Source organism: Vombatus ursinus, unplaced genomic scaffold (genome assembly GCF_900497805.2).
Source record: "Vombatus ursinus unplaced genomic scaffold, bare-nosed wombat genome assembly UNPS02010284.1, whole genome shotgun sequence".
NCBI lineage: Eukaryota > Metazoa > Chordata > Mammalia > Diprotodontia > Vombatidae > Vombatus > Vombatus ursinus.
The window spans coordinates 4,237,039-4,257,116 of NW_020950062.1; the positions used below are offsets into that span (position 1 = coordinate 4,237,039).

A 20,078-nucleotide genomic window follows, 5' to 3' on the forward strand; every position below is an offset into this window, starting at 1 on the left:
TTTGCCTCAGTTCCTCATCTGTAAAGTGAACTGAAGAAGGAAATGGCAAACCACTTCAGTATTCTTGCCAAGAAAAACCCGAATGGTGTCATGAAGAGTCAGCCACGAGTGAAATGACTAAACGATAACAAGGTCATATTTGAATTCAAGTCTTTCTTAAATTCAGGTCCAGCGTTCAATTGACTGCTCCACCTAGCTGCCTAAATGAGACCCCAATGCTATCCTTGCTGTACAGCCTTACAGAAGAGAATCTCTGTTCTCTCTAAGTGGCATTTCAACACACTTCATGAGTATCACGCAAAGATTCTAGCATATATCCAATTTGTTTTTTTTTGTTTGTTTGTTTTTAATCTAAATATAAGCATGCCTCACTTTTTGTAGCACATTTCTGGAATTTTTACATCTATTCCTGGAAAGTAACTTGTAAAAAATGTTAACAAATCACCTCCCATTTGAAATGCACAAGAAAGCTCCCTAACTCAAAGGAATTCATTAGAAAGGAATCTTTTCAAAAGTCAAGAATACTTCTGCAAAGAAGAGTTTACTCTCTTTTGGTCAGGTAAGTAAATCTGGATTTCCTTACAAAAGGGTTTATTTGTTTGTTTGTTTGTTTGAAGGGATACACACCCATAGTTAATAATGGATCTTCCCTCTTCCTCAAAAGTCATTCAAAAATAAATGACTGAATTTGCCTTTCTCCTCAATTGCCACTTTGTCCAAACTTCCCCGGAGAATTCATTGAGAATCCCAGTAAGAAGTTCGTTAGAATGGGAGAGAAAAGCAGCAAAACTTTTTTTAAGTACTCCTTTGTAAGTGTAAAATTATAGAGTGTGTGTCTGAGTGTGACACACACACATATATACATACACACATATATGGTATAGAGATACAGAGTAATGATCAGAAATAAAATATCTGCATCTGTCATTTTATAATCATTTCAGTTTTCATTTCCTATTAATATTTATAAGTTATGTTGAATTTATTACAGGGATAAACTTGTGTTACCTAACCAATTCAATATGCTTGGAGTTTCCACAGACTTTTCTTCTAAGAGCATTTAGGGAGAGAATTGAAGAAATTCTGGACTGTTGTTAAGTCAGGCTAACTTTACTCAACTATTTTCTGCTAATCTCTACATTCTGTCAGGTGTATATTCTGAAGGAAACTACTTGAATGAATGGGGTTCATTCTCTTATTATTTTGATGATGAGATAGCAAAGGCCATTTTCTACCCAAGCTTCTGTAAATAAAAGGGAATGGAGGGAGGATCAGTTGGTAGGAAACAATAACATGATTCTTGATGGAAAGCAATTCTGTGGACATTCTCTATGGATTTTCTAGAGAGGGGAAAATGAAGAAAATGGAAAAATTGCAGATTGGAAAGGCTAAAGGAAAAATATTCAGTGCTATTGAGAAAAAATATCTTATTGCTATAAAAGTTATGTAAATGACTGGGAACCCTGTTGAATTCCAATAAGTTTAAAAGCATAATAAGATTTGGTAAAATGCTAAGAAAAAAAATTTTAATTAAAAAAAGATCCAGGAAGACTATGATCCTTTGACTTAGGATTCTTGTGCCCAACTTGGCCCTCTCATAAAAAGGAAACATATGTGTACTGCATTTTAAGAAAACTCAGTATTTTTTGGTCCAGTCTCTGTGAGTCAGAGTGGTGCAGGGGATCTGGCCTTGATATATACTTGGCTTTGGCATCAGGAAGATGTGAGCTCCAGGTCTATCTCCAACACTAGATGTCTGGTCCTGGGAAAGTCACGTAACTTTGTACTCCCAGGCAACTCTTAGACTTTAAATTGCAGATGAATGGCTTGTGTGAATTAGTGCACTAAATATCCCCACCTATGAAAATAAAATCAGAATCTTTGGACCCCAAAGCTTAAATCTACTATCTTCAAATTTGTAAAACATATGCATTAGAAGATACTGATATTAATGAAATGACTGTACATTTTACAACTGAGTCCCTTTAAACAACAACCTCTCCTAAAGCATTAAAGTTTTTGTTACAAGTCATTGGATAGAGGGGAAAGAGTCAATTATTCAGGAAGGGCATAAAGTTGAAAATTAATAAGAAACCAAGACAACTAAGACGGGCTTAGACTTATAATAGATTCAATCAACAAGCATTTATTAGTCACCTATTGTGTGCCAGTTGTTTTGCTAGGCACTGGGAATGCAAGTACAAAGAATAAAATGTCAGAGAAAATATGATAATAAAATGAAATTTTATAGCTTCCTTTCAAGACCATATCTATCTATTGAATACACCAAAGCAGGTCTCTATGCTTTCTTCTTTTCCAAGAACTTTGGTGGAGGAGAAAAATAAGTAAGTTTAAATATAATTACCATTACTGCCATTTGTTATACATTTGTTCTTGTATTACTTTAGCATGCAAACCATTGTTAACTAAGCCCTAAGAAGCAGAGCAAGACAATGAAAGCAGCCTTGAAGCAAAGTTAGAAACTGGGGAAAACAAAATGCTTACAACCATCAAGGAAACTAAGAGTGAAGTTGTTATTAACCAAGGATATTAATCTCCAAGAATGGGTCTCCTTTGTTAGCACTGTGTTAGTTAGAAAACTCTTCAGAGTTTCTAGGAAGCTTAAAATCATACAGACCGTTCCTATCACTTCTTCAGCATGGTCCCCTTTAGCAGTTAGATAGGTCACCCTGAACTGCTCCACTCTGTTGTCTGAAATGTCCCATTTTACCCGAAGGCTGGAAGTAGATTCATCATCTACAACCAGGTTTCTGATTCCTGTTCGGAAAACTAAAACAAACATAATTGAGAGTTAAAGAACTCTTAATGGATGATGCCTCCAAAGAGGTGCCCAGTCCTTAGAGGAGATGGATTTTAGTAACCACAACTCTACCCCAGCAAACATGAAGGAGGAAAAGTAATACAGCTCTGGGTCCTCTATAATTCTCCTGTTTGTGGCTTAGAGGGGAACATGAAACAATTTTCAGGGAAAAAAAATTGAAAGTAGTTTTGTCTTCAAGGTAAACCCAAGAACATTTAGATTCTGTCGTTTCTGGGTAAGCACTAAAGATATTAACTCAATAAACTCTTCCAATCTTTCCAGCTCTAAGAGAATTAATTCTTGGATGACAGAAATTAATGTGCAGAAGGATTTCCCCTGAGACAATGTCCTCACGGACAGGGCCTATGTCACTTTTGACTTTGTATCTCCACTAGCACAGAGCCTACCATTTCTTCACAGCAGGCATTTGAATGTTTATGGATTTTTTTGAATTCTGTTGTTTGTCCTTCATTTTCCAAGAGGACTGATGAAATCAAGGGTGATGTCTTGATTTGTGTGTAAACTGGATTTAAGTGAGGCAGGGTTGCACAGTCATCAGCCTCACTTTCTCTTCCTGAGTCATCAAACTCCAGTGGCAGGACAAGTAAGGATGACTGGTGATGGCCCAGGATGCAGTGGATGACCTTGGCATCTTCCAGTGCCTGACCAAGTTCTAAGTGCTCCATCCTGCTTCAGCTGCCTTCATGGCTATTGGAACAAACTGTTCTCATCTGTCCATTCTGTTGAAGAAAGTCTTCAAATGCTTGGGGTAGACATCCCTCTGATTTGCCATTACCCTTGTCCATTACCCTCAACCTGGTTTAGCTTGTCTGGGGTATGGCTACTACTTGGGCTACAGCTTCTTGGAGCCACAGGTGAGAGTTGAGTGCCAGGTGGACAGCAAAGGTGGATGAGCAGCCCTGAAAGGGGCTTGGCAAACCCTCACTTCCAGGGTGCTAGTCCTCCTAAGCACTTCATACCACCACTCCATTTGGTACATGGAGAATCAGACCTAAATCTGCCTTTTTATGTATGTGAGTGTATAATATGATATCTCAATTCTAACGTGCATCCCAATTCTATCTACACACTACCCCAACCTCATCACCTTCCTTATACTTGTTTTAAATGCCAGATGATCTTAATGAAGTATTACCCTGTCACCCCCATCTAGAAGATCATATACCTCTCTGTTTCCATGTTCTGCTTTCTTATACACCTATATTTCTCCATTCCTTCTAATAATTTTCCTATTCTCCTTCCCTTTGATGTCAAGCTTGTCAAGTGAGGGCTCTAAATCCACTGCTTCCATTTCCTCATTGCTCATTCCCTTTATAATCTGATTTCCATCACCACATCACCAACAGTTTCCTCTTAGTCAAATCCAGAAGTCTTAGACTTTATCTTCTTTGACTTTTCTCCAAAGTGATATTATTGTCCATATGCTTTTTCTTGATACTTTTTCCTCTCTCTGTTTCCACGACATTGTGATATTCTGCTTTTCCTCCTACTTATAGGACTGTGTGTGTGTGTATGTGTGTGTGTGTGTGTTTCCTATATGGATTCCTTTTCCTCCTTCTTTGCAGGGACCTTGTCTTGCACTTCTTTTGTAGCTCTCACAGTTCCTAACACAGAGCAACTGGCAATTTTCCCAAGGTTTTTGAGATTAGAAAATCTTTCATTCATATATCACTTTTTACTTGTTAAAGTGATTACTGTAATTCACATAATCTTCTCTCTATAAAATAGATTAGATTAGTGATGCAGTGGATAGAGCACCAAGCCAGGAGTCAGGAAGACCTAAATTCAAATCTAGCCTCAGAGGTTCATTTAATCTATTTACCTCAATTTCCTTATCTGCAAAATTGGGATAATAATAGCACCTACCTCCAGGGTTGTTGTAAGGATCCATTAAGATACACAGTGCTTGGTATATAGTAAGTGTTATACAAATATTAGCTATTATTATTTCCATTTTACTGATGAGTAATCTGAGGCATGTAGGTTAAATGATATGTTTAATATCATACAGATAGTCGATGGTCCATAAAACACAGGACTCCTTGCTCCCAGAATGGTTCTCTTTCCACTAGGCCACAATATTCTGGCATCTAAATTAAAATATGTCATCTTTTCCCAAACACCGTTCAAGGAATATCTATATGATGCAAGGTCACAGAGAGAAAGAAGGCATCAAGAAAGAGGCAGCTAAGCCTAGTAGAGAATGATGCTCTCATAGACATTATAGTGGAATGTGAGAGTCATAAGAGCTAAAGAAAAGTAACCAGAAGAGAAAGTAGTCCAGAAGAGAAACATCCAGGGTGAGAGAGTCAAGAGACTGCTTTCGAGATGTACATGAGAAACAATCTACTTTTCCTAATTAAAAAAAAGTCACTAAATATGATACAGCTTCTAATCAAATTCTTGGTGGAGGGGGTGGGGAGAGGCGGCATTTATTTATCCTCACCTGAAGTTACTGGGCCAGTAGGAGGTATAGTAGTGACAGTAGGTACTGTTGAAGGAGCGTCAACTGAAAACAGAAATTACTTGTTAGAATTTCTCAAAATGGAAAACCATTGTTTTGAAGTGGTACTAGCTCACCAAAATATGATATCATCTCACTACTTCAAAATAGTCTATAGCCTCCAGTGGTTCCCTATTACCTCTAGGATGAAACATTAAGTTCTCTTTGTTTCATATGTAAAACTCTTCACATCATGCCTCCTTCCCTTCATATTACTCATCTCTAGGCTTGCTTGCTGTTCACGAATGACGTTCCATTTCCCATCTCCATGCCTTTGCACTGGCTGTCCCCCCTGCCTGGAATGCTGTCTCTTTCCTCTCCTCTGTCTCTTGGAATCCCTGGCTTCCTTCAAGATTCAGCTCAAACAGTTACCTTCTGAGAGAGGTCTTTCCTGTTTCTGCCCTCCCCACACACACCCCTTCTTTAAAAATTATCTTGTATAGCATCTACTTTGTTTGTATCTTGTATATACCTACTTATGCATATATTAGAATATAAGCTCCTTGAGGGTAGGGACTGTTTCACTTTCACTGTACTCCCTGTGCTTAGAAGAAAGATTTATTTAGAAGAAGAAAAGAAAGAAAGAAGATAGAAGAAAGAAAAAATTGTAAAGCGAACAGAAAGTACATGTGGGTTGATTTTTAAGGCTGTCTCTGAAAGGTGCAGAGAAGATGGGGAGTAGGTTAGAAGAGACTGATGATGTAGGCTGCAGGGTCCAGTAAGGCTTACTGGGGAGGTGGACCTCAAGCTGGAGTCCTTGGTGGGGTGATAATCCAGGACTGGAAGAGGCTCAACCAGGAGGAGAAAGGCTGTGTCCCTAGAGCAAGGGCTTCTGGATTTGACAGGCATCAGTCACACTCTGGACCCCTGAGACAGCTCTTTAGCCTCAATTGAGTATGCTGGGCCTGGAGTAGTGCATAGGGCAGACCCTGGGGTCCCGATGTCCCTCTCAGGTCCTTTCATCCTGGCACTGTCCCAGGTAATGTCCCAGACACCTCTCCTGCTCCTTGAGGTCTGCCTAAAAGCCCTTTCCTCTATACTTTTTTTTTTTAAATGAGGCATTTGGGGTTAAGTGACTTGCCCAGAGTCACACAGCTAGTGAGATCGGATCTGAACTCCTGTTCTCCTGACTCTAGAGCCGGTGCTCTATCCACTGTGCCACCTAGCTGCCCCTTCTCTATACTTTTGACGGGTGGCATGCATTCAGGGACCCCTGCGCTCCTGCCCCAGGGAGCAGGCTTTGGCCTTACGTAGACCCAAGTTTATTTTAAAGGTAGGTAGGCAGGGAAGCTAATGGGTTGTGCCCTTCCAGAACAGACTTTGAACTGTTGTAGGTGGTCCAGGGCCAGAGAAGACTCAGCCAGGAGGAGACAGGCTGAGCATATTTGGTGCCAGGGCTCCTGGATTAACATGCACCAATCACATTCTAGCTGCACTAGCTGGACAGCTCTTTAGCCTCAGGCAAGTATGTATGCAGGGCAGAGAGTAGGCACTGCACTCCCACTCCAGGTGTTTGTCTCATTGTCTTGCTCTCTCTGCAGTGGCAAGCACACCTCACCCTCACTCCCCTTCCATCACCCCAGCCTGGTACCACCTGAATTGCTACAGGTGCAAGTGTGAACTCATTTAGGGTTAAGCATGCTCGGCAATACCCCAGGCACTGCCTCGGGCTCCTTGGTCTCTGCTTGAAAGCCCCGTCCTCCATACTTTTGAGGGCTGGCATGGGCCTGAGGGCCATGCTTTCACAGACAGACTTAACCTGTGCTCCTGAGCTGGGGAGTCAGCTTTGGCTTTGCAGAAACCACAGACCTGGACGTGTTTCAAAGGCTGGTGGTAACTGAGTGGCAGCGTTATGTACAGGAGTTGCACTCCCCCACAAAGAACATCTGTTGCCATTTGTCCAATCTACACCTTCGCAAGAATTCCCTCTACTCCACCAACCTAACAGCCTCTGCTTGAACACCCAGCCTACAAGCCACCCACGACCACATTCTGCTTGCGGAGAGCCCTCATTGTTAGGTTGTTTTCCCCTCACGTTGAGCCCAAATCTGCCTCTGCAGCTTCTACGCCTTGTTTCTAGTTTGGCTTTCCAGGGCTAGGCATTAGAACAAGTCTGCGGCTTCTTTTATATGGGAACCCTTTAAATGCTTTGAGATGGCTACCAAGGTTTGTGCAAATTCCTATGTGCATATACCAGTCTCTAGAGCTGGTGCTGGTTTCTCTTCCTCTCTTCCCAAATATAGCCAGAGCTGCCAGTCCCACCCCCTTTCTCCCCCAGTACTGATGAAAGTAACAGCAATAGAAGTTCCAAAGTCCCACATCTGTGCGCGAGGGAAGGCTAGCAGTCCTTCGCAGGCTACCAAGTGTGAAGTGTGGGTGTATATGTGTGGTGCTTACACACAAGGGAAAGGTAAGCAAACATTTACATTTGTGTGCCCACATTTTTTCATCACGATTTTCTTTTGTCTCCAGGGTACAAATGTCTGGGCACTCTATCCACTGGACTAAATGATCTGAAATTACAAAATCTGAGAGTAGGAAGGAACCTCATTGGTTATCTAATCCAACCCATATACTCAAGGAATCCCCACTAGAGTGCTGGGCCTGGAATCAGGAAGGCATGAGTTCAAACATGGCCACAGACACTTACTAGCTGTGTGTCTCTGGGGAAATCACTTAACCCTGTTTGCCTCATTTACCTCATCTTAAAATAAGTTGGAGAAGGAAAGGGCAAATCACTCCAGTATCTTTGCCAAGAAACCCCCAAATGGGGTCACAAAGAGTCAGACACAAATGAAAACAACTGAACAGCAGCAGCTATTTGATATCTCCCCTCTAATTGTTTGATTTCTTTCCCCTGACCACCCTCACACACACACGCATACCTGGCACATAGTAGATGCTATAGAAATGCCCTCATACTTACTCTCCTCTAGTGCCTAGTTCTCACACTCTATTAGGCAGTGAGCTTTGCCTGGTTTTGTTTGTTTGTTTTTTGTATTGTGTAGGGCATTCCCTTCTAAGTTCTCTATCTAGGTTAGAGAAAATGTATTTCATTCTTCTGAGGTGGCAAAATTCAAAGGATAGATAAGACTATTTCTTCAAGGAAAGCTTGAGGGATTTTTTTGGGGGGGGAGGAAATCTTTCAAATTTCCCTTTTCCTAAAAATAAAATGGTCATTTGAATCCCTCCTTTTTAAAAAGTTGCATTGTATTAAAAACAGAACTCTTTTCAAGGGAAGGGAAATTTTGGAGGTTGGAGGGGATGAGGGCTGGGAAGAACAATGAAGTCGATGGGCTAGGTTCATGCTGGAGGTCATATAGGTTTATAGAATTTATTTACCTTTATAAAAAAAAATTCAACTGGCAGGAAAGTATTTGAAATGTCTATTACTCAAAAAAGTGCATTCTGATATATTTATTATCCTTCTGAAACTTGGATAGTTGCAGAGGACTTGAATGCAATAGGTTCTTTGACTAGGTGACTGATGAGTCCATGACACACACACACACTGATGCAGCGTTTCTAGTCCTCCCTGTATGTCGTAGACTAGAGCCTTAGCCTGGGTTGGGTCTCTCTTTTTTCCCAGAAGCTCAGTTCTGCTGCCAGCTCCACAGAATAGGAAAGTATGACAGATACAGCTTATCTGTATCAGGGCCTGATAATTCAATAACATGAACCATTTCCTCTTTCTCCCTCCACCCCAAATCAGGGAATGATCAGTACTAAGAAGAGGCAAGGAGAAACTCTTTACTAGTTTTATCTGACTTAGAGCAACCAATCAATAAACATTTATTCATCATCTACTATGTGCCAGGCACCGCCGAGGCACTGGGGACACAAGTACAAAAAATGAAAAAATTTCCTCTTATAAGAATCCTACATTTTAATGGGAGAAACAAGTATCTATATCACTATATCCAGCAAAAACATCAAGTGAATAAATACAAGTATGTACAAAGTAATTAAATGCAAGGTAGTTTGGGAAGGAAAGCACTGTTTTGTTTATGAGTAGGTGTGTATATACGCACATGTCATTTTCAAAGGAAGCAGACTAAGATATGTGAGTGAAAAAAAAATGTTCCAAATGGCCAATAATTAGATAAGAGCAAATTAAAGCAACTTGAGGTTCCCCTCACATTCAGGAGATTGATAAAGGTGACAAAAAGTGGAAAATGGTGATTGTTGGAGGAGCTGTGGGGAAACAGGCACATTTATGTATTGTTGGTGGAGCTACGGACTCATCTAGCCATCCCTGGAAAGCAATGTGGAACTCTTTTCATAAAGTCACTAAAAGAACACGTACCTTTTGACTCAGCTATAGCACAGTGAGGCCTCCCCCTCCCCCCAAAATCAACTACAGAGAATTTTAAATGATAGAACCCAAAGGGATTTTTTAATTCAGCCCCCTTACATATATATAGAGAGAGAGGAAATGGTGACTCACTGAGAGAAGGAACTTGCCCAAGGGCAGACCTGGGACTAGAATTCAGGTCTTGTTACTTTCAGCCCGATCTAGTGCTCTTTCCACTAAAGTGAACTGTTAGCAATGGCCAGAGTCTAAATTGAGAGCTTTTCTTATATTAGATTTCATTCTATTCTAAAAGAATTTGGGGGAATTTCTAGTCCCTCAGTAGGATTATTATGCAGGTGCTGAGGTGGAATAGTAGAAAGGGGGCTGGGCACGGAGTCACAAAGACCTCAGTTCAAATCCAGTCTCAGATACTTATTTGATATGTGACCCTGGGCAAGTCACTTAACCCTGTTTGCCTCAGTTTCCTTATCTGGAAAATGAGCTGGAAAAGGAAATGACAAACCGTTCGAGTATCTTTGCCAAGAAAACTGCAAAAAGGGTCATGAAGAGTTAGACATGCCTGAACAACAACAGCAAATTTGTCTTATAGCATAGGAAGAAGCAGGATTGGTAGGTCTGTTATCTTGAAGTTTCTATAATCCCAACCAGTCCTCATCCCAACCAGTGAAAAGGATCCATTGGAAAGATGTGCTTGAGTGCTCAAGGTTAGAGATCTCTTACTGCATCCAGGGCTCTCCTAGTGTGTGAACAGAATCACCAGATGCTTGTGTGCTATGATTGGAAAGGATCAGAGAGTGACAGGCGTTAGAGATGGAAGGGAGGGGCTATAGACATCATCCAGCCCCAAATTCATAAAATATTACAGCTGGAAGAGATTATCTTGTCATAGTATCATAAATTTAGAACTGGAAGAGATCTCAGAAATCACTTGGTCCAACTCCTTCATTTTAGAGATGAGGAAATGGAGATCCAAAGAGATTGAACTGTCCAAGGCCAAACAAGCAAGGAGAGGAGGAGATGGGATTGGAAGCCGGGTCTTCTGATTCCAAAACCCAGGCCTCTTTCAACTATACCATGTCCATAAACTCAACCAATACATCCAGTTCCAGAATTTCAGAGAATGTGAGAATTGAAAGGAACCTTGGGCATCCTGTAGTTGAGCCCATCCTGTGCTGAGCCCTTGAACTCTGCCACCGTGGCTGGCATTTCCCTATTAGCACATAAGCTCTTTGTGAGTAAGGACTGTTTCCTTCTTGTTAGTCATATCCCTAGCACCTAACACGGTGTCTTGCATATAATAAGTGCTGCTTAATAGATGTTTATTGATGCTTATTATTGGGGCAGCTTGGTGGTACAGTAGATAGAGCAGAGGGACTGAAGTCAGGAAAACTCATCTGAAGTTCAAATCTGGCCTTAGACACTTATTAGCTGTGTGACTTCCCTTCCCGCCACCCCCAGTCACTTAACCTTGTTTGCCTGAGTTTCCTCATCTGTAAAGTGAGCTAGAGAAGGAAATGGCAAAACACTCCGGTATCTTTGCCAAGAAAACCCCAAATGGAGTCACAAAGAGTTGCACTTGACTGAAAATGACTGAACAACAGCAAAAAATGATTGACTGTAATCTCCAATTGCTCCAATCCTTGCTTTCCCGTGTTCTCATTTCACTTTTGGCACTGTGGATAGAGTGCTTAGCCTGGAGACAGAAAGAGCTGAGTTCAAATCCAGCCCCAGACACTTACTAGCTGTATACCTGTGGACAAATCACATAACCTTCACCTGCCTCAGTTTCCTCAACTGTAAAGTGGAAATAATAATAGCACTTACCTCACAGGGTTGTTGTGAGGATCAAATGAGATATTTTAAAGTGCTTAGCACAGTGCCTAGACTTAGTAAGCATCTGATAAATGCTTATTCCATTCCATTTCTTTCGCTTTTCTTCAAACATTTGACCTTATAGTTAACCAGTTTAACTTTGTGCTTTTCTCTCTCCTTGAGTCCCTTGTCCCCTTGTCCTAGAGACACTCATTCCCTGCCACTCCTAATCTAGAATCATGTTTACCTTCTCCACTCTAATCCAAGGTTACATGAGTCATTTCCCCCTTTTCATTTTCTTTTTATTTATTTTCTTTTCATTTTCTTCCCCTCACTACCTGTCTCCCTCTACCATCTCATCCCCATCCCCAGGGCATCTTGCCGCTGTAACCATCCTTGTACTGCTTGTCTCTGTTCTGTGCCTGTTTGTCTGTGCACCCTCTGTACCTTATTAAAGTATGACGTGAAGCCTCACTTCCAAGTGCCATTCATAGTCTTTCCTGGCAAGTACCCAAACAACCAGGCACTCCTGTGTCATGTCATAATTTCATAAATCAATTAGAAATTCTAGCTACTTATAAACTTACTCTACTGACTAGAAGTGAGGTGGGGATGGTCAGGGGAACCAGAATAAGATACAATTTTAGCACATCTTAACCAGCCAAGTAATCGTACCATTTGAGTCATTAATGGGTTAGAATTTAAAGGCAAGGGAGGGGCACTGTAGCTGGAAGGTGATCGTTAATACATAGATGGTGTCTGTAAAGGCCAACTATTCTTCCCCATAAATACACTGGCAGGGACTCACTGAGTAGACTGTTATCTGATACCTGGGGCCTGAAGACAATGAGATACAGGTAGATTTCAGTGGGAGAGGTTAAGTTTTATGTCATAGGGGCTTTAGAGGAAAAAGGAAACCTAAGTCTATTGGATGCAAGAGGACAGGTCTAGAATTGTGTGTAACAAAACAGTTTTGTCTAGCAGCGTTCCAGTTTGTCTCATGACTTACGTGTAGTTCCAACAATGGTCAACACTTCTGTCTCACTTTCATCACTGAGTATAGCCAACAGGGAAACCTCATACTCTGTGCCGGGTTGCAGACCTTCAATAACATATGTATCCTGATCTTCATTTAAGACAACCTGAAATAGATTTGGTCAGCTGTCACAAATGGTGAAGAAGAAGAAGAAGAAGGAGGAGGAGGAGGAGGAAGAGAAGGAAAAGAAATATATCATGAAACTAGTACAGAAAATGTAACTAAGAATATGCTATCCTAATTGAGACCAATTAATTTAATTCAACATGAAGTAGTTTCACTGGTTTGGCCATTTCCTCCACCGATGCAGGTCACAACTCCTTTGACAATCCTCATGAGTTGCTGTGGCTGAAAAAAAATCGCTATTCACTGGCAAAACTTTTGATCAACATTGAGATTGTAGTCTGCTAAAGTCTGCTGTTTCTCAACTGGCTAGCCATACCTCTTCCATTTGCATATGGAAGTTATTTTTTAACCCAAGGGTAAGATTTTAGATTTACATCTATTAAATTTTACCTTATTAGTTTCAGCCCAGTGTTATATAGCCTGTCAAGATTTTTTTTTTTTTGGATTCTCACTGTCATTCAGTGTGTTAACATCTAGGTGGCACAGTGGATAGAGAGCTGAGCCTGGAGTCAGGAAGACCTAAACTCAAATTGGGCCTCAGATACTTACAAGCTGGTTATATAACTTACTAGCTGGCTAAGAGTCACTTAACCTTTGCCTGCCTCAGTTTCCTCTAATGTAAAATAGGGATTATAATAGCACCTACCTCCCAGGACTATTGTGAAAACCAAATGAGATAATAGGTGTAAAGTCACAACACCCGGCACATAGTAGGTGCTTTACAAATGCTCATTCCTTTTTCTTAGCTGTACCTTCTAGTGTTATATCATCAGCAAAATCAACAGGCATACAATACATGCCTTTATCCAAATCATTGATGAATGTTAAATAGAACAAGGTCAATCACAGATCCCCAGGGCACTCCACTGGAAACTTTCTTCCGTACCATTCAACTGATTCCGAATCTATCTTTTTGTACAACCATCTAGCCCAGAGATGTCAAACATGCAGCCAGCTTGGCATGTTGCCTGCAACACTCTCCAATGTGGCTTGTACCAGATTAAAATGTATTTGGAAAATATTTAACACAATGAATAAAAATAGGAAGAGATAAGGGATCACCTTTCTCTTTTTGGCAGAGAAGCAAGGGACTACTTGTGGAATGTCGCATGCACTGTTAAATGTGGTCACTGCAATCAGCTAGTTTTGCTTAACTAGTTTTCTTTGTTTCAAGGGAGGCTTCTTTTGGTTGGGTGAGAGGGAGGATACTATATCCAGAAATGAATACAACGTAAAAACAAAAATAATTGATAAATTTATTAGAAACAAACAAAAATCTCAGTAAACTATACTTACAGTAGTTCCCTGATCTATCAGTCTTTTAACCCCATCGAAACAAGAAAATAAATTTAGTCTTGTATGGTGTGCCTTCCATGAAGACATGCTGGCTATTGATGATCATTGCATTCTTTTCTAGATTTTCTACAACCAGCCCTTTATTTATACTAGAAATTCATCAGAAACTAAAGTCAAGTTCCCTCACCTACAGTTTGCCAGCTACACTCTCTTCCATTTTCTGGAATTCAGGATATTCACCCTTTCTGTCTCGTGAATCTGTTCTCACTCTCCATGATCTTCCAAAGGTCATTAATGATGGCTGGATAATGCCATCCATTTGGTTCTCTCAATAATATAGAATGTAAAATCTGCGCCTGGCCAGTGACTTGAATTTGTCAGGAGCAAGTAAATGCACTCTTACGCAATGTGCATTTGATCTTGAGCACTTTCCATCTCTCCTGGATTTGTTTCTTCTATAGCATTTTAGGTCACATGATCCTGCTTACCCTATCTCTTGAGCTGTTTAAATCTCCCTCAAAATCTAGTCAGCATATACTTGGCATTCCTCTTCTTCTCAGTCATAAATTCTGAGATAACAAGTAATCACTTCTCCCCACCCATCACTAATTAGTTCCTCTTTATCAGTTAGAATTGGTTCCAAAAGAGCAGTTCCTCTTGTTTCTTTCTCCACCTTTTGAAGGATGAAATTACCATTAAAGTATATAAAATGATCCAAATCCTATTGAACACAATGCTTTGTAAAGATATGAGTATGCTAAGGATCTGGAATTTCTGGAATTCTGGGAATTTGTCTGAGGCTTTTAGAGATTAAGTGACTTGCTTAGAGTCCTACAGTGTCAGAGGTGGGATTTGAACATGGATCCTTCCAACTCCCAACCAAGTACATATCCACTATGCCAGGATGCTTTTGTGCTGTGTGCATAGTACATTTCTTTGTGGAATCGATGACATCATAATCCTTAGTAAAACTTTCTGGATTCCTTCTGGTAGAATAACGGTGCTCCTATGAATTGTCAGAAATGGGTGGCAGTCATCAGGTTTGACAAGTGCTCTCTATTGTATGCTCCAGGAGGAAGGGATAGGGCAGGTAGGTGGTGCAATGGATAGAGTGCTGGGCCTGGAGCCAGGAAGACTCATCTTCCTGAGTCCAAATCCAGCCTCAGACACTGAATAGCTGTATGACCCTGGGAAAGTCTCTTAACCCTGTTTGCCTTAGTTTCCCCATCTGTAAAGAGAAGGAAATGGCAAACCACTCCAGTATCTTTGCCAAGACAACTCCAAATGGGGTCACGAAGAGTCTGAAATGACTGAAACTACTGAATAACAACAAAATTCATGGCCCCCTAGGTTGAGGACCCCTGCTTTAGGGGTCAGATGAGATGGCAAATTTAAGTAAGTCTTTTGGTTTATGCACTATTCTGTGGCTTCTACTCACCTCTTCAACCTTTCCACCATATACAGGAATCCACATCAATTTCTGCCGGGCAACATCAGAAGACAAGGGCTTCCAACTCACTCTAAAACTGTCTTGTGATACTTCATCAATCTCCAGATACTGTTGGGCTGGAATCTGTTCTGCAAGCCAAAGTTTTGGATTGTGTTAGGCAGATGAAAAGCTGGCAGAGCCAAACAACAGGAACCTCCCTGGAGCCATTGGAACACTCAAGGGTGACCAACCATGAAGCAGCTGGGAAACCTCCCCCAGACACATATCACAGAACACTAAGAGAGAGTGAAAAGCATCCTACCCTGCTTTACTCTGGGGACCTACATTTTTTTCCCAGTGCTCACATGGAGCATGAATTGGAAAAATCATTTAATGAACACCACCACCAAATTTGCTTTTAAAGCAAAAGAGTCCTATTCAAGAGCTTATTTGTAATTCATAACATCAGAGTATTTGAGCTGGAAATGACCTTAGAAGTAAGCCATTTAGTCCAACACCTTCATTTTACAGATGAAGAAACTGAGTTCCCTTGATGAAGTGACCAAGTCACACAGCTAGTGAATGGCAAAGCCTGGATCTGAAACAATGTCTTTTCACTCCAAATCTAGTGTTCTTTCCACTACTATACACATGTTCACACCACTTTGTGCATGGTGTTGGACTGTTACTTTCAGAACCAATTCCATTAGATGATCTCTTTGGCTTTTTTAATAAAACATTAAAATTATGGAAATCGCATTCACTATTTTCCCAGCTATTTTGTTGCAGCCCATTGCAATAGCCCCCAATGACTGAAGGAATTCATAGTTGGCTCTACTCTCTTCCGTGCTTACTTCACTCCCTGGTGATGTCATAAGCTCAGGGATCATCAGATGAAGACATAGATGGCATGTAGCTCACATCAGCAGATGACACAGAACTGGGAGGGATAGCTAAAAATGTTGGATGACAGAGTCAGGAACAGAAAATATCTCAATAGGCTGGAAAAACAGGTCAAATCTAACAGGATAAAATTTAGTGTGGATAAATGTAAAGTTCTGCACTTCAGTTCAAAAAATCAACAGCACAAGACAGGAGAGGAGAGGAGTGGCTTAACAGCAATTCATATTTTTAAAAAAGACAGGGTTTTTAGTTAACTGCAAAGTTGAAATGAGTCAATACCATTCATAAAATAGTGTTAATGAAGCTGCCAAAAATATTCATCAAATTTTTGGCTACATTAATGAAATGATATTGACCAAAACAAGGGAGATAATAGATTTAGTTAATTCTCATCCAACCTCATATAGACAAAAGTGTTATGGGTTCTGTATGTTGTTAAATGGGACATTGACAAACTGGAGTGTGTGCAGAGGAAAGTAGTAGATGTAGGATTTGAACTCTTCGTAACCAAAGCTTTTTGCATGGGACCAGTTCTGGCTGAGCAGATAAAAAGGCAATTTGAATTTATTGGGTCATCCATACTAATAAGTTAGTTGAATAAACATAAGAATTAGATATAGTTTCAGGGTATAGAGAAAACAAATGTTGACCTCTCTTTCTACCGCTTCAATTTGATAGGAAATGAGCAGCAGGGGAAGCTAGGTGGCCCAGTAGATAGAGCACGGGTCCTAGAATCAGGAGGACCTGAGCTCAAATTCGACCTCAGATACTTACTAGCTGTGTAACCCTGGGCAAGTCACTTAACACCCCCCCAAAAAGGGGGGAGGGGAATGAGCATTCAGTCAAGATAATGCAACCAGCATTCTGTGTTGATTAGGAATAATGGCGGTGAAGGTAATGGAAGAAATATGTCATTCCTTTCCAAAGTCAAAGTCAGAATGGGAATGACACTGCTATAAGTTCTGCCTTCCTGAGATCTAAGCAGATACCAGATTACTCTTGAAAACATTTCAAAAAAGGAATGAAGACTTACTTGTGGTAAAACTCCCCATCAGAGGCTCAGATTGCCCTTCATCATAGATGGAAGAAATGGCAACGTTATAGTCTGTGAGGGCTGTCAAGCCTTTCAGTGAGTATGTGGAAACACCATCAACTTCAACCTGTAGAAAGTAAAAGTCATAACAGCTACACTCGATACTCTCTAAACACAGGAAACCCAAGTCATTTCATTAGAGTCTGTGGCTGACTTGGCTGGCTGACAGTGACATAAATACTAGCCATACTGACATTCCATCGTGAATACGTTCGGTTTATTAGCATATATTTCTGAATTTACATCTGTAAGCATTTCGCTAATCAGTTAATCCTCATAACATCCCTACAGATTAGGTCTGTGCTATTTCCATTTCACAGACAGGCAACTGAAGTAGCAGATAAACTAATATACGCTGACTCCCCAGCTTCTAGGCTTCAACTTCACCTCCTGAACTCTGCTGTCTCATTAGCCAAGTAACATAGATCCTAGTCTAATCCCATGAAATTTTTGTAGCTTTCCAGTAGAATCAAGTTCAAAGAAATTTAAGGAATCATTCTGGGCACAGAATCATATAAGTACATGGCAAAGTTTACAAAGTGCTGTCCTTGAAGTCAGAAAGAGCTAGGTCCAAATCCTCTCTCAGACAGATCATCATCATTAATTCTTATCTTCATCTATTTCACCTGATATGGTGTCTGGCATATAGTAGATGCTTAATAAGTGCTTGCGGATAGATTGATTTTGGTAGATTTCAATCAATAAACGTTTATTAAGCACCAACCACATATCTTGCAATGTGCTAAGTACTGAGGATACAAAAAAGTAAATGGGTAGAGCATGGGTTAGTGGATAGAGTGATGAATTTAGAGTCAGGAAGACTCAAATTGAAATCTAGCCTCAGACACTTACTAGATGTGATACCCTGGTCAAGTCACTTAACCTATCTCAGCCTCGGTTTCCTAATGTGGAAAATAGCATTTACGTTTGATGATTGTTGTGAGGACAATATGTGATAACCTTTGTAAAACACCTTGTAAACCTTGAAGTGCTATATAAATGCTATTATTATTTACCTCTTCTAAGCCTCAGTTTTCTGATCTGTAAAATGGCGATGATAACACTTACCTCCTAAGGCTGTTGTGAGGGTCAAATGACATAAAGTATGTAAAGTACTTTGCAAACCTTAAAGTGCTATATTAATATGAGTTATTTTTTAAATATGCAAAAGTTCTTCACATCACCCACAGAGAGCTATTTTTGGAAGCAATACTGATCAGCCACATTAAAGGTGTCAGCAAGGAGGACCTAGCCTTAGGGAAACAAAGAAGAGTAGAATCCCAAGAGAAGAAGGATGAAAAATGAAGAGGCTTGGCAGTGGAGATGCTTTGGGTGATGAGAAAAACAGACCCTATGGAGACAAAATTGGCTCCATGAGAAGACAGACCTGTAAAAGATCCATCCCTGGGTCTCTGGCTGAGTTAGCTTGCCAAATAGTTCCATTATTTGGAGTCAGTCCAGGGCGCCTCCTTGTAAGTCTCAGGGTTTTTGCCTTTTCCTTCATTTCCCTGGCTACTGAAGTGCAATTGAAGGCAACCTGCCTCCTGGCTAGCTCCTAAGCTGCCTTTGCTCCCTAGGCTGAGAGATATGTTGCATCTAAACTCATCATCTCCGAGCGCGTTGAGTTAGCGAATCCTCCCTCATTTCTATCTACCTTGTCTGAACATGGAATCATAAAATGAGAAGGGACCTCTGCGACCACCTACGCCAGCCCCTCATTTTACAAGATGATGAGGCAAGTGAAGCAACTTCACAGGAAGGTAAAGGGATTTGCCCAAGATCACATGGATAGTCAATGTCAGAGCTGGGATCTGACTCCAAATGACCCAGTACCCCAATCACAAAAAGGCATTTTTGGTTATATTTATTACAGCTGACATCAAAATCCTACTTAAATATCTCCTTGTAGCAAGCAGTTGGCCCAGGATTCTTGAAGATTATCTCAGCAAATGTCCTACTCTGACAGGTTCTACTAAGCTAAAGGGACTTCATGCATGGTCCCAGCAACAGAATGACCTTGTTATTATTGGGCCAACCAATGTAAGAATTTAAGAATAGACAGGCCATGGAGCAGCTAAGTGGGAGAGTGGATAGAGCCCTGGGCTTGGAGTCAGGAGGACCTGAGTTCAAATCCAATCTCAGGTACTTACTAGCTATGTGACCCTGGGGCAAGTCACTTAACTCCAAATGTCAGAGAGAGAGAGAGAGAGAGAGAGAATGAGAATGGATTAGGTCATTGCCAGATCACTGACCAGGAGCTAATGACTCACTTGGCCATAGTGACTCATGAAACAGATGAAAATAAAAAATGGTGCTCAGTTCTATGTGGCCCCCTTCAAGATCTGTACCCCACAGTCATACTAAAGGAGAGGGCTAAAAGGGGAGAAATGGGTACTACAAACACATAGTTGTTAGTCTGTCTGTAAATATTAATTTAGCTATTAATACTTTATTATGAATAATACACATATGTAGTATATAACTATAGATAGATACATGTGTGCATATATACATATGTTTTATATATATGTATATGTATATACATATTTGCAAAGCACTTTTTTCATAAATGAGTTTCTTAAAATAAGTGAGCCCTGTACAAGGCTATTTGCCTGTGATCATTTAACTAGCAATAATAATGGCTAGCATTTACACAGTGCTTCAAGGTATACAAAGTGATTTATGTGTGCTATACTCCATTAGATCCTCACAACAACCCTAAA

General features: G+C 40.6%; 1 protein-coding gene across 2 annotated transcripts in view; it reads right to left on the bottom strand.

Moving 5' to 3' along the window:
• The window catches only part of COL14A1 (collagen type XIV alpha 1 chain), a 250,358-nt gene that overhangs the window by 122,745 nt on the left and 107,535 nt on the right, over positions 1-20,078 (bottom strand). For both annotated transcript variants that reach the window (XM_027854062.1, XM_027854061.1), the window contains exons 16-20: positions 17,296-17,422; positions 15,369-15,508; positions 12,482-12,614; positions 5,289-5,351; positions 2,639-2,790 (exon numbers count right to left, since the gene is read on the bottom strand). In XM_027854062.1, the coding sequence (XP_027709863.1) occupies positions 2,639-2,790; positions 5,289-5,351; positions 12,482-12,614; positions 15,369-15,508; positions 17,296-17,422 (615 nt within the window). The remainder of the gene's footprint in view (positions 1-2,638; positions 2,791-5,288; positions 5,352-12,481; positions 12,615-15,368; positions 15,509-17,295; positions 17,423-20,078) is intronic.